The sequence below is a fragment of the Nymphaea colorata genome, chromosome 12 (assembly GCF_008831285.2).
Source record: "Nymphaea colorata isolate Beijing-Zhang1983 chromosome 12, ASM883128v2, whole genome shotgun sequence".
Classification (NCBI taxonomy): domain Eukaryota; kingdom Viridiplantae; phylum Streptophyta; class Magnoliopsida; order Nymphaeales; family Nymphaeaceae; genus Nymphaea; species Nymphaea colorata.
This window is the reverse complement of record NC_045149.1, coordinates 9,279,912-9,293,322: the sequence shown is the minus strand read 5'-3', so window position 1 is coordinate 9,293,322 and position 13,411 is coordinate 9,279,912. Positions and strand designations below refer to the sequence as shown.

At 37.7% G+C, this 13,411-nt stretch overlaps 2 protein-coding genes across 4 annotated transcripts; one reads left to right on the top strand and one right to left on the bottom strand.

Annotated features, from left to right (window-relative positions):
• Positions 1–316: 316 nt before the first annotated feature.
• LOC116266240 (putative ribosomal large subunit pseudouridine synthase SVR1, chloroplastic) lies at positions 317–9,306 on the bottom strand. 3 transcript variants are annotated; one of them, XM_031647373.2, is made up of 11 exons: positions 8,633–9,305; positions 8,434–8,513; positions 7,904–8,004; positions 7,713–7,785; positions 7,407–7,500; positions 7,231–7,279; positions 6,573–6,723; positions 3,099–3,155; positions 1,288–1,343; positions 750–938; positions 317–649 (listed from the first exon to the last, which is right to left on the bottom strand). In XM_031647373.2, exons 1-10 carry the CDS (start codon positions 9,165–9,167, stop codon positions 866–868), a joined length of 1,269 nt encoding a protein of 422 aa, XP_031503233.1. In that variant the 5' UTR covers positions 9,168–9,305; the 3' UTR covers positions 317–649; positions 750–865. The 3 variants fall into 3 exon arrangements, with proteins under 3 accessions (XP_031503233.1, XP_031503234.1, XP_031503236.1); XM_031647374.2 differs by having other exon boundaries at positions 317–593; XM_031647376.2 differs by lacking the exons at positions 317–649; positions 750–938 and having other exon boundaries at positions 1,284–1,343; positions 8,633–9,306.
• Positions 9,307–10,408: 1,102 nt separating this feature from the next.
• On the top strand, positions 10,409–13,156 carry LOC116265185 (dual specificity phosphatase Cdc25). Its single transcript, XM_031645732.2, has 3 exons — positions 10,409–10,552; positions 10,737–10,875; positions 12,640–13,156. The coding sequence occupies exons 1-3, from the start codon at positions 10,470–10,472 to the stop codon at positions 12,808–12,810; spliced, it is 393 nt and encodes a 130-aa protein (XP_031501592.1). The 5' UTR covers positions 10,409–10,469; the 3' UTR covers positions 12,811–13,156.
• Positions 13,157–13,411: the final 255 nt, after the last annotated feature.

The following is a 13,411-nucleotide window of genomic DNA, read 5'->3' as shown; positions in this document are numbered from 1 at the left end:
GGCAGAAAAGGAAGAAGCGAGAGAGACCGGGTGAGCAGGAGAATTAATCACACTGCCCGGGGGAGATCCGAAGCCTCAACACTAGGTGACGAAATGGCCACGTGCTTCAACTTGCACATAAACCGTTTAGGACCATGTTAATCCAACTGGTCGTATAAAAATCAACATATATTTTGCATATTATGATAGCCTACATATAATGCAAAGCAACCATGTAATAATTTCATACCTAGAGGCAACATTTCATGAGAACTGTCATGTCCATAAGAAGAAAAGAAAAATCAAAATTTTGAATATGTTAGTGTTTCACAACCAATGAAAATAAGAATTGTTTTTCCCTTCCTTTTCATTGCAAGATTCTAGTTAATCGATGGGTATCTTCTAAACGAGATCCATAAACATTGACAACAATACAAGATATAGAGCATATACAATTTTCTTGATTTCTCTTCAAAAATTTAGCAATTTATGCACAAACCTTGTATATCTTGATCAAGGAAGAAACGGTATATGGCAATAAGCTCCAACTCAACAGGCCATGGACAAAGCACCCCCAGCAGATGAAAGTTCTTTTTCAAGGAGGTTGGAAATTCCTTCAGATCAAGTCAGCAACACAGATCTTGAGTAAGTATCGTGACCTTCCAGTAGCCTGAGGAAATTGGAGAAATTTCACACAGAAACCCTCCCATCTCAGGGAAAAAGGAAAAAAGAATGCCGGACTAATTGAATATGAAAAAATGATGTATTACCTTGCAAAAAAAGCCAATCATTTACATGCCAAATTGCTAGATGAGCTAAAACAGAAAAGGTGCAATTTTGCTGCATTCAAGAACACCGTCAACCACCAAACCTCATGTGGTCATGCCTAAGCGTTTTTTGATGGTTTCCCAGCCAACAACTTCAGATCAGCTTCTTTTAGCTCCACATGCTTCCCAAGACTGATAGAAGCAGCAAGCCCAGTTATTAGTATTGGAAAATAATCAAGAGAATGAACAAATGTAAGATTAAACAGCTAAATTCATAGAGGATATTCTCAGTGGCACATATGGAGCTATTCAACCAAATGAACCGTCAGCCACCAAGTATTTTTGTCATTAGAGCTACATATCGATGTCATGACCTTGAAGTGCCAAAGTGAATTTCAATACAGATACAATATAAATTTCAAATTAAGTGGAGTTTTGATCAGCACAATCCATTAACAACAGGGCAGGTCAAAGACATAGTACTAAGAGATCGGGCAGTGAATAAGAATGCAGAACCAAATGAACAAGAATGGTGCATTACCCAAGATCTGGAGGGAGTCGAAATCCACCAATACGGACACGCTTCAGAGAGTAAAGCTGCCGTAAAAAGAGGTAAACAACACTGAAAGTTGGATAATGTAATAGCAGAAAAAAGTTGTACCCTCACAAAAAAAGAGAAACAGTAAGACCTGAAAGTAAGCATTAATAGTAAGCACTGCCCAGCTCAATGGGCAGACAGTTAAAGTTCTGAAATTTCTTTTACAACTAAGAAGCCACCAAGATATGCTAACAAATCATCAACCACATTTTTTCACTCTACAGTCTACACTAAACAGAAAATTGAATGACAGGTTTTCAGTATTGTTCCAACAGAAATATAAGGAAACAATTCAAAGATTGCATATATACATATATATAACACACACATAGGCATTTTTCAAAATATTCGACCTCATAGATAAGGCCTAAATGCCCAAATTTACATGCTTGAAAAAAAAATCGTCATGTGTAATAGCCCCTAGTTCCACAAGTAAAAAAGCATTCATTTTGATTCCTTATACAATTCCATGTCATTCCTTTTCAAGTTTTTTTTTTATGCAAATAGATGCATCCATTTGTATGGTTGAATTCCCAAAACAAGACTGATACATGGCCGACCCAGCAGATTGTGTAAGTTGGTGGATAAATATATGTAATATTGTAATTATATATACAATTTTCTCCCATAAATTAGAAAAGAAGCAGAATGACATCATGACAACATAAATAGTTTCAATTTTCAAATGACAATGGAATTAGATATTTAAAAAAAATATATTGAGATTACGCCTAAAACTGATATGTGCCCCTTTGGAGAGCTAAAAATCATGAGTTTCTACATCTTTACCCTTACTGATGTTGAACAGGTCTGGAAAAGTTGGGGCAGAATAAATTATTCATCTGCCGTAGATAAGTTGGGAATGCATAGAACGAGCCCCTATTTGAGGCAGTTGGACCATTCCCTAAAAATCACATTTCCAAGAACTTTTTGCAAAAATTGAACATATAGCTGTGTTCTTCACATTTAAAAGACCTTTGAATCGCATCTAACATATCATTAGAATTTCAAGGCAACGATTTGAGCTTTTCTGGCTTATATGTCCTATCCAAAAATAAGAAGAGCAAGACTTTTGTGTTGATTTATAGGCTTACAAATATAAAGATTGTGTCTGTATGATTACTTCTGTTGAAAAAGCACAGATATGTAAAAATCGATCCTAGAAACCCAGAATTGGTGATGGCCTATGTGTGTATATTTGTATTTCAAACACTCCCATACAGATGCATAAAGAATACTAACAATAGAAATGTACAAGACTGAAAATGAATCAAAATTATGGTGAGAAGAAAATGGACCCTGAAGTAATATGACAGAACCATTACATTCAAGATCCCTTATTTATTGCAATACTATGAACACGTGTATTTCTGCATGCATGAACAATTCCAGCAATCTAAGGTGCAAGACCAAACAGCAACCAAAACTATACTCAGCTGAAAATTGTGCCCATAAATTATGGTGAGAAGAAAATAGTGCAGAAAAATTATGTGTCATGTTGAAACTTTACATTCAAGAACCATTATTTATCCATAATGTCATCAACTAGAGCCATCAATACTGCAAAAACTTATACCAAGAAAACCCAACAACGGAGAAACGATGTCAACTTGGGACAACACCATCTACCTGAAGTCAAATCCGTTTTAGTTCAGGACTGGTCCCAGCAGTACAAGAGACAAGTGATTATATTAGCACAAACACATCCACAAACATAATACAGAGAAAACCACATTTTCAATTTTAAGACTTACTTTCAATCCAGCACTTTTCACAAGTTCACGAACTTCATGATTCCGACCCTCATGCACCTGGACCAAATATATTTAGCCATTAGCCCTAAAAAAATTATAATGTTTGTTGGGATCGTAAAATCAATATAAAGGACGCATAACAGATAAAATGTAATGTAAGAGCAATTATTCAGGTCTCCGTTTAGAATAAGTTTCAGCATTTGAGGAAGGAAAGTTCAACAATCCTTTCAAACCATTGTATAGAGATTTAGCACACCATTGGTTGAAAGCAGAAAAATTTACTAATTGTTTTATTAGGAAACACATAATGGAGGCAAATGGGATGCTGGAGAAAGTATTGTTATAGAAACCCTCTCATCTAGCAACCTAGTGAGTGGTGACTTACCAAGATGAATGGAACCTAGCCGTGTAAATTTGGAGGCAACAGATACATGAAATGCAGCACCTATAACTAAATTAACAAATATTAAATGCAAAGAAATCCCAAAAAGCCTGAATTACAGAAAACTTTGAGTAGGCCTTCGGACCAGCTTGATAATCCTCTTCCTGGACCTCAAGACCCTTATAATTGTGCATTGACATAAAAACTTGTTTTTCATGTATCTCCCCTACGCACCAAGAACAATGGCTTAACATCTGCAAGCCTTATTGAAGTGGAGAGGCATTAGTTCTTATAGCGACAGGCAGTTTATTGAATATGTGGCTTTGCTGGGAAAAACTCCCAGAAACTAAGACCAAATTTCCTGCCCAGCCTGCTTGACATTGAGTTAGATGAAGGTAGGCCCAGCAAAAAGGGCTTGTCATGGCCCATTCTTTAAAAGGTCTGAACTCCATGAGCTCAAACATCTCGCAACGGTTATTTATACACATGGAACTTGTGACTGACATGCCCCAAAAGTTTTCATTACATGCAGTTTCAACATAGCTTGCCCCTTCTTCCTCTTTTTCTTCTTTTCTTCTCTTTCACATCTCTTTTCGGTTGAATAGAACTGGGTAGACAGCACCTAGGCCCCTGCCAGGCCCCTCTGACCAGGCTTCTTATGCGATCCACTACCAAGGTCTGCCTATTGCTTTTAACTACATAAGCACAACATCAACCACCCAATAGTGAAATGTTCATGATGGAGAGAGTAGTCATATGGGCGCCAAAAGATCAGACTTAGGTGACATGGGTATGTGAAAATGGTCACCATATCCTTACGGGTAAACCCATTTTCACACTGAGTACACTGGACTGGACCACCTGGATACAGCTTGGATCAGATTTGGTTAAGTGAATTTTGTTCCTCTTGTCCTTAACCCTAAGCCCTAAGGTGTCTGTCTTCCCCCTCCTTCCACCTTTCCCACTGCTTGCAACTCCACCTCCAATGACCAGCAGCAGACCCAGTGACAGACAGCAGCCGATGATAGACGACAACCAGTGGCAACCATCCTACGACCTACAGCATGGCAGGTGATGTTCCTTTTTCTGTTTTTTTCCTATTTTATCCAATTTGTAGTTTTTCATTGAGTTTTTGTTGTCCAAGAAACAAAAGGCCTTCTTCTCAATGGAGGAAAAACCCTTTTTTTCCCTCTTGTGATGAATTTTTTTGTTAACCTTTAGAAATAGAGGTAGTATTGATTTTTCTCCTAAATGTGTTGTTTGTTTATGTTAAGAACGGTTTCAAAACTATTTGAAATTTCTCCACTTCCAAGCATGCTGCTCGTTCCAAACATGATTTTAATAGCAGGCATCTTTTGAATACCTTTATATTGCAAATTTGCAACTTATACCCAAATAGGTCATCCAAATCCTTTACTTTTTATGTTCGTTTTGTTTTTTGTGGGTATCACATGATAGTTAAAAGTTGTGAAAGTGAAACAACCAGTCAGTTGTAACACATATAAAAGGAACAACTGTTCATAGTTCATTTGCAACTGCTCAGGTTAAGTACAGTTAACCCTTATGTGCTCAGTCGATATATTATTAATTCTCAACTGCTCAGTTTGTCTTATATTCTGCTCATTTTGTTTCTCAACTGATTTTGTTCGGTTACATCTGGATATCATATTTGCTTGAAACACAAATTCGAAATTTTAATTCTTTTGAATATTTTTTTGTTTATGTCCTGGCATTTTTATATTCTTATGATTCTTATATAGTACTTTCTGTTTGAAATTAGAGAAGCATGTTATATTTGTGTGTGTATGTGTGTTTGTGTTCTGTGTGTGTCTCACGGTACCCCCATATCCATGGGTTTTTTTTTTTCCCAAAAATTGCTGTGTCACTCATCCCATTCATACCAACACCTATGTGACTTAGGATCAAATGTCCTCAAATTATTGAACCAACACCACCAGAGCTAGCATCCCTGGCTCTGATGTTATTAGCTACCAGATCTTTCTTGTGCATAATCAGCTCATACCCTCATGGATTCAAATTTATTTTGGTGTAGAGGATGCAGTTGTATACGAAACCCGACTCCATTACTAAATGGACTCTACCTGCTTCACGACACATGCCTAGTTGAACTCAGGTCCCATCAAAAAGCCAACTTAAACCTGACACTCGACATCCCAATAAAATGAAAATGGCCTGAACTATGAAAAAGAAGAAAACGAATTAAATTACTAAACCCACAATATTTGGCATGAACCAAATAGATTCTCATTCATAAAATTGCAATAAATCTGATGATTTTTAGAAGAGGTATAAAGAACTTATCTATGATTGCACTTTATTGTGTTGTTACATGTGCACATATTTTCTCCTTTATGCACATTTTCTTTTCCTCACTCCTCTTGATGTTAAATGTAAGTTTTGCATTAAAAGCATACATACAAATATATACGTATATACATCAACGTACATACATAGTTACATACACACATGCATACACACGAAGGAGCTGAAATCACTGTCCGGATGCTCCAACCTCACACACATGCAGTGTGATACATACACACATGTATATACACAAAGGAGCTGAAATCATTGTCTAGATGCTCCAGCCTCTTACACATGCAGCCTGATGCAAATCGTCAGGACCGCCAGAGAAATCCACGTGCCCGATGTTTCTACCATTCTTTGTACTATGTAATTTTTTGTGTGATGTAAATACATATTTAACATTTGTATATTTGACGGATATAGTTCATAGAATCTTTAAACTTTATGTCTTCAACTTTATTAAGTTGACATTTTAAACTTCTAATCGTTTGTGTCATCATGTCATGACATGTTTAATGTGTAAGGTGTGTTTTAGTTCTTTCATTGTTATAGCTCTAACATGTTCTTTCTATTGAAGATTATAAATTTAATATTTAACCATGCACCCTTTTGGATTCCCTTTTTCTTTGGACCACCTAATGCCAGCTAGTCCCCTCTATGCTGTAGGTGTCACTCACTGCCTTGGCAGAACCTAACACTTTATAGTTTATAGTTTATACACACACACACACATATATAATGAGATCACAGGCTGAATAGAGTACCACTATCCGAACACGAGGTCTTGAATTGTGTGGTTGTGCTGGAAGAAGCTCTACAGAATCAGGTCTGCAATGAATTCCATCAATAACTGTTCCCTCACTGATTGCCTGCAAGTGGCGTTTATTGACATTGCCTTCAATAGCTGCAATATATCTACAAGGACAAACCATTTTTAGTAAAGGAACAAAAAGGCTGCACTAAGACTAATAGCATCATTCAGACTTCCTGTTTCAAAGTGTATTGCATGGAGAGATGCAGAAAAATGAGATTCAAATTTAAAATATACAATTATTGCAAGAATGTAATTGGACAAAGCAAACAAAATCAGGTACAAGTAGAAAGGAGGAAAAAAACAACCTGCAGGTTGTTGCACATACCGCTGCATGTGTTAAACAGTCTGCTTCTATCATAAATTAAATGTTAAATAAAAAACGTGTACATGCATTTATTAATTTATGTTCATAGAGGAAAACAAAAATCTACAAGCAATTACCTTACAAATTTGAAAGCATAAACTGAAAACATATTACAAATGCAAAGCCACCTTGTTAAGGTGCAACCATATAAACTCTGCAAGCAAAATAAGATAACAACCAAGATTCTATGATGACAAACTTTACACTCCAAAAGAAGTCAGCCAAGAAAGTAATCAGATCTTACTCCTTTGTTAATTGTGATGAAGGATGGGTAAGTGTTTGAGCAAAATCACCTAAAAAGCAGGCATTCACAGCATCAGCAATTGCCCAAGGAGAAATTGACTTTTTCCTTGAAATATTTTTATTAAACAGTTTCAAGAATGTGCTTGCATTCCCTCCATGAAAAGAAAGTCTGCCTACCATCATTTGTCACAATCAGTAATCCTGTTGTAGCTACATCAAGACGACCAACAGTAAATAAACGTGGCTTTGGTGTTCCAGGATTTGTTTTAGCCTGAAAAATAACATATTGATTAGTATATCATCATAAAACTATTTGAGGCAATATGGAGACAATGGGAACTGAAAACAATAATAGTGATGATGATGATGATAACTGCATAGATGAAGCTTAATGGAGAACATAGTAAGTGAAGTGAAGTTCAGAAAGATAGACTTCTTAAGGAGAACGGCTACGTTGTATAAAAATTAAATTGCTTCTCATACCCAGCTCTTCCAATACTCATCAAAAAGTGAAAGAACCAACTTTGACTCTTTCTCCCCACTTGAACATATGTACCTGTTTCATTATGATAGCGTTAGCACAAGTAGTTAGAAAATTTCTGCAGCTTAGAGGGAAGAAAAAAGGGCAAAGCAAAAGCATTAGAAGCACGTTGACAAACGAAAGAAAGACTAACCCCTTAGGCTTGTTCACAGCAAAATAAAGCTTTGGCGGCAACTTCTTTGCAAGGCGATTTCCGTTAACATAAATCACGTCTCTGAAATGGTCAACGCGAGTCTACAAGTGAAGGTGCATCAATTTTACGTGATATAGTGAACTAATTTGCACTTGCTAATCACAAGGAAAGCTAATTTCAGTTGTTTAAACACCAAAAAATGAATTCCACTTAGCAAAAAACATTATAAAGGTAAAAGATAATTTGGATGCTGGAAATTAACAACTTAACAAAAGCTTGCGTTATTTACATGATAATTCAGTAGTTAAGCAATCAAAGATAAAGAAAAGCTTTCCAACTATATAACCTTTTGGAGAACAATTGAAGCGAACATTACATCCAGTAACTACGGCATTACACCTTAATCAAAGACAATTAATTCCAACGAAATCCAGACTCCCCATTAACAAAGAAATCAAGTAATTTAGAACCCAGGACGCTTATGGTATCAAGATATGCTATGAAGGAATCGAAGGAAGGCTTAAGAATACCTGAGGCGATTTGCAAACTGACCCATTTACAGTAACTCGACCATCGAAGATCAACTCTTCGCTGCCGCGCCTAGATGCGACTGATCCAACGCAACAAATTAGAAATTCGAACTCAAACGCCTCAAAAGGGACTGAGGAGGAACTAACAGAGAAAATTTTCTAACAAGTGAAAAGCTTTAACCTATAAAGAAGAAGCTACCTCCAGCAGCAGCAAGCACCTTGCTGAGGCGCTGCGGCTCTCTGAAATTTTCATTGTAAAACCTCCGAGCAGCCTTCGAATGCTTCGGTTCCGAAGAAGAAGCAGCAGCTTTCGAAGCCGGCTTCTCCTTTCGGGGAGTCTTCTTTTTCGTGGTAGTCTCAGCGGCCGCCATGGCGTTGAGGATATGAGCTGGTGGAGTCGTCTGGAGCTTAAGGTTGCCATTCTCGTCTCTGATGATCCACGGAATGAGGAAAGGGTTGGCTTGCATTGGGGCGGTGGGTGCATCATTTTGAGGGGCTTTAGAGGACCCATGTCCGAATGTGATGTTGAATTGAGTCGACGAGGATGAAGAAGAAGAAGCCGAGGAGGAAGAAGCCCTGATGATAAGTGGGGAGATGGGTTTAGTCAGACCAACGCAGACAGAGTGAGAGATGGGAAGGAAGGAGGAGAGAAGCCTGGAAGATTCGCCTGCGGCAATTGACAGGGAAGATGATAAACAGGAAGGTGAAAGGAGCACCGCTGCTACTGCCGCCATTAGTTCCCGGATAGACAAAGAGAACGGTGAATCACATAGGCGCTGGGAGAAGAGGAGACAATCAGCAGCTTGGCGCCATCTTGACCGAGAGTCCTCCCTTCTCCGGCACGGTGAAGCTGGTTCGGCTGCCGAGAGAAGAGATAAGGGTCGGTAATTGCAAAATAGTAATAATAATAATAATAATAATAGTAATTCATCTGCTAAATTTAAAAAAGATGGTCTGCCAAAAAATTTTTTCAATATCTTAATCCTACAAAGAAGAGTAAGCTTATAAATAAAAACTCCAAAATCTTCGACATGACTCTATAAACCTTCGAATTTTAAAAAATAATAATAATAAACCATTTTATATTTCAATCTTTTTTACAGCTTTTTTTCACAAATACAGCTTAAAAGAAAACATCATCCCAAAATTCATGCAACTGAATAACAAAGTCAAGTGGGTATTTGATTCTTCATCTTCGACTTGTTAACTCTCTCATACTTTTCTCTTACCTACTACTTTCTCAACACTTGAAATGGTATTCACATAAACTTATTTGATTTTTAAAATGTTAATAAGACATGTTTTTTATATATAGCTTCATTGCATGAGATCCGTTTTTAAAGTTAAGGGAACAAAATGTCACTTGATCATGTATTTTCTTTGAGCGTCTTCGTGAATGACTTTAGAGTGCATTTGATAGTACTTATTTGAATAAACACTTTAAAAATACTTGCTCTAAAAGGACACATTCTTGTTTTAAGAATACAGTATGATTATGGATGTTTTACTTACATCCAGCAATTAAATGCTAGCTATAATCATATATATATTTTTTAAAAAAAGCATAGCATTTCTGAAACATACATTTTAGAAGCATGTACTCCAAAAATTGAATCAAGTCCATCAAGTTGTCGATGAATCAGCTGATCCAACGATTTAGTTGAACTGATAATGAATCAACTGAAAACAGTTACTATGTATTCATAAAAATTAAAAGTAAACATGTAAAAATAATAATTAAAATCAGAAACATTAGCAAGTATTTAAAAATAATAAAAATGAATAGTACAGGAGACACAGCACTATTGTATGAGTATCGGCCCATAAATTGAATTTGATTGACTCCGATTTGATTTGATGATCAGACAATTTTTACAAGACAGCTTTTTATGTAACCTCGCGTTTTTTTTTGTAATTTTCCATTAAAACGAAACTTCTACGAAAATGTGTTGCTGTAATTCGGTCAAGAGTTGACCGCAATTTTCGCCTATATAACTTGGGCGAGGGGGGAGAGAGAGAGGTGGTGGAGATTGAAGATGGCGAGGGCTCTCTCCTACATTAGCCCCGCCCAACTGTTGGCGATCCAACACCTCCCCAAGGTTGCAGTAATCGACGTCAGGTGCCCCTCCTCCCCCTTCTCCTCTTCCGCTCTTTTCTTGGCTCGATGTCTCCGTTTTTAGAGAGATCTCTGAAAAAGGAAAAGACAGAGAATCTGATATTTTTCTTTCGGTCACTTTGTATCATCTTCTTCACTGGCGTTCTTTTCTGAGCCATTCCTTCTTCTTTTTTCTATTTGGTTGCAGGGATGAGGAGCGCAAGTACGATGGGCACATAGCGGGTTCTCTTCACGTCGCCAGCGGCAGCTTCTCAGAGAACCTACCCAACCTTCTTGCCCAAGTCAAGGCCAAGGACACCGTCGTCTTCCATTGTGCCCTCAGCCAGGTCTCTGTCTCTCTCTACAACGAAAATGCGTTTCTCTCTGCTCTTATGCCATCTTGTTAGTTGGTTGTTGTTCTGAGTGGAAGAATTGCGTTGTTTCTTTTTTGCTGTTGTCTAGTTAATGTCTTGTTGTATTGAGCGATAGAAATGCATTTTTTTTTCTGTTGTGCTTGTCTGGTTAATTGGTTGTTGTTAACTTGTTATGGCTGTGACATGTATATAATCCATTCCTTTTTTTTTAACCCCTTCTCCTTTTGAGGTGTTGGTTTCAATTCAAAAGAAATCCTGCATGTGGTTAGGTGGGTCAATGGACCAAGCAACTGATCCTTTATCCTTGGGCCTCTAGGGCGTAGATATATTCCCCTGATGCGCAACTTACGTTCCAAACCCATTGTAGTGCAACGATTTTACAGTTATTGAAGTTCTAATTTACCCAAATAGGACGGGAAACATCTTGATCTGAGAAAATACAATGGCTCTTAGGCTCTGTTTGGAAGCCTTTCCTAGTTTCATTCATATTAAACTATGATTTCCAATTGTAGGCAAAGCATAATTTCAAATTTATGGTGCTGCATTCATATGGAAGTATGATTTACATCTTATTGTTTATTTTTTAGATCTATATTTTACTTGTATCGATATATTAGTATCCTACGTGACCCTGCGTATCAATTTTTAAATAGTTCTCCATTTGTTTCCCACTTGTTTCTTCCGGAGTCATTCAAGAATTTGAAATGACTATTTCCTGAACCAGATTTCTCTATATCTCCCGTTACCAATAACTGCTCTGGCAACCATTCTTAGGACTGGAACCCTAAATTTCTGTCTATATCTGACATGTTTTGTTCATTTACAATTAGTTGAAACTTTACCTTTTTCTTATTTTAGTTCACCACTCCTTGTTAGATGACTGTCTGCTTCTCTATATTGGTGTTTTTTTGGCTTCTGGCTGATTAGTTGTTCTCAGTTAACTCACATCTGGATATCTCCCCTTAGGCTCGTGTTTGCCTATGTCTCTCTGGGTGATTCATCGCCTATTCTGTATAACCATCCAAGGATGCAAAATTGGAACCGGATGGAAAATTTTAATTTGCCCCCGCTAGTACTTGCCGCATGCTGCTTCATAGTTGCGGCATCGAAGGCTAAGCATGTGGCCGGAACTGCAAAATGGGGAAGAGAATCAAAGAATGCTGGGGTCTTGGTCATGGTAGTTGACAGTCAATGGTAGCTCGTGGTGCCTCATGGCTCTTTATGCTTGCCAGCCACGCAAGGAGAGAAGGGTGGACGGAGTTATTTTATTGATGTTGCTCTTATGATTCTTAGAGGTAGTCTAAAATAAAGTATTGCAACCATGACCCTTGGAGCTAAAGCATTCTGCAGAAGATGCTAAAAGGCTTCGCTTTGAGAAGACCTTGTCCACCATATGTTACCTTTCATCTGCACGAGATAAGTCAACTGTAGGAATTTGGCCAAAGACCTTGTCCACCATATGTTACCTTTCATCTGCACGAGATAAGTCAACTCTAGGAATTTGGCATTCTTTCACGGTCATTTTCCACATCCTTTTACTGGCTCTGCAAATATTTTGTTGGGTAGTCTTCTGGGCACTTATGCCAACATGAATCATGTGAAAAATTCTTGAAAAAAGTGTCATTAATCCCCCATTGACTTAGATCCATTTGCAAGAGAGTGACACGTCCTTCGGTGTATTGCATTTGAAGAGCTTTGAACTGTCAATTCTAATGATAAAAGGTCTGTGATCTGCAGGTTCGAGGTCCATCATGTGCAAGGAAGTTTGCTCGTTATCTGGAGAATGTCAATGATGACATAAATATAAAAGAAATCATGATTTTGGAAGGTGGGTTCAACCGGTGGTCCGATCGACGCAGACCAGTTTGTCGATGCAGGGAGGTCCTATGCAAGGGCGGGAGCTCATAGTTACTTGGCTCCTCTTTTAATGTCTGTCCAAGTCCTTGAGACTTATTGTTGTTAACATGCTGTCTGGACGTGCAGCAAAATTTGATAAACAATTCACCTGCTATTTGCTAGTCTGCGCACTGTCGGAAGGAGGTAAAAGAAAAAAGGTTAGGCCTGCAGTCTTTAATAAGCCATTTAGGAGCGTAGATGATTTCAACGTTCGTTGGTCATCACCTGGCAAATCTCGTGACAGTAGGCTCTTGTAGAATGAGTGTGACAACCACATTTATGTTGATCATATTGGATGAATTACCTTATTGTTAAGAACATTGTTTACAATACAAGCACTGAACTGTATTTACTGGTAGCACTGAAGGATATGGATATTCATGTACTGTCTGTTCTTATGTGTGTAGCTCATTGTAGGAAGGATAACCCGGTGGGTGCCAATAAACCATGTTGGTAAGCACGTGCATTTAGGCGCTGACTCAGTTTACAATGAAAAAAATATAATCTGAAATCAACCAAGAGTTCTGAGTATTGTTAAAATTATTAAATCAATCTGAAACGGCCGAGTCGAATCAAATCAGCGAAAATTTCAATTTGGTACAGTGGCCGGTTC

Coding starts and splice junctions, on each gene's coding strand:
- LOC116266240 (XM_031647373.2), bottom strand. CDS start 9,167: ATGGCGGCAGTAGCAGCGGTGCTCCTTTCACCTTCCTGTTTATCATCT. Junction 7,501..7,712: donor ATGAGTATTGGAAGAGCTGG/GTATGAGAAGCA, acceptor GTTATTTTTCAG/GCTAAAACAAATCCTGGAAC. Junction 3,156..6,572: donor GACCTCGTGTTCGGATAGTG/GTACTCTATTCA, acceptor TATTTGGTCCAG/GTGCATGAGGGTCGGAATCA.
- LOC116265185 (XM_031645732.2), top strand. CDS start 10,470: ATGGCGAGGGCTCTCTCCTACATTAGCCCCGCCCAACTGTTGGCGATC. Junction 10,553..10,736: donor GTTGCAGTAATCGACGTCAG/GTGCCCCTCCTC, acceptor ATTTGGTTGCAG/GGATGAGGAGCGCAAGTACG. Junction 10,876..12,639: donor TCCATTGTGCCCTCAGCCAG/GTCTCTGTCTCT, acceptor TGTGATCTGCAG/GTTCGAGGTCCATCATGTGC.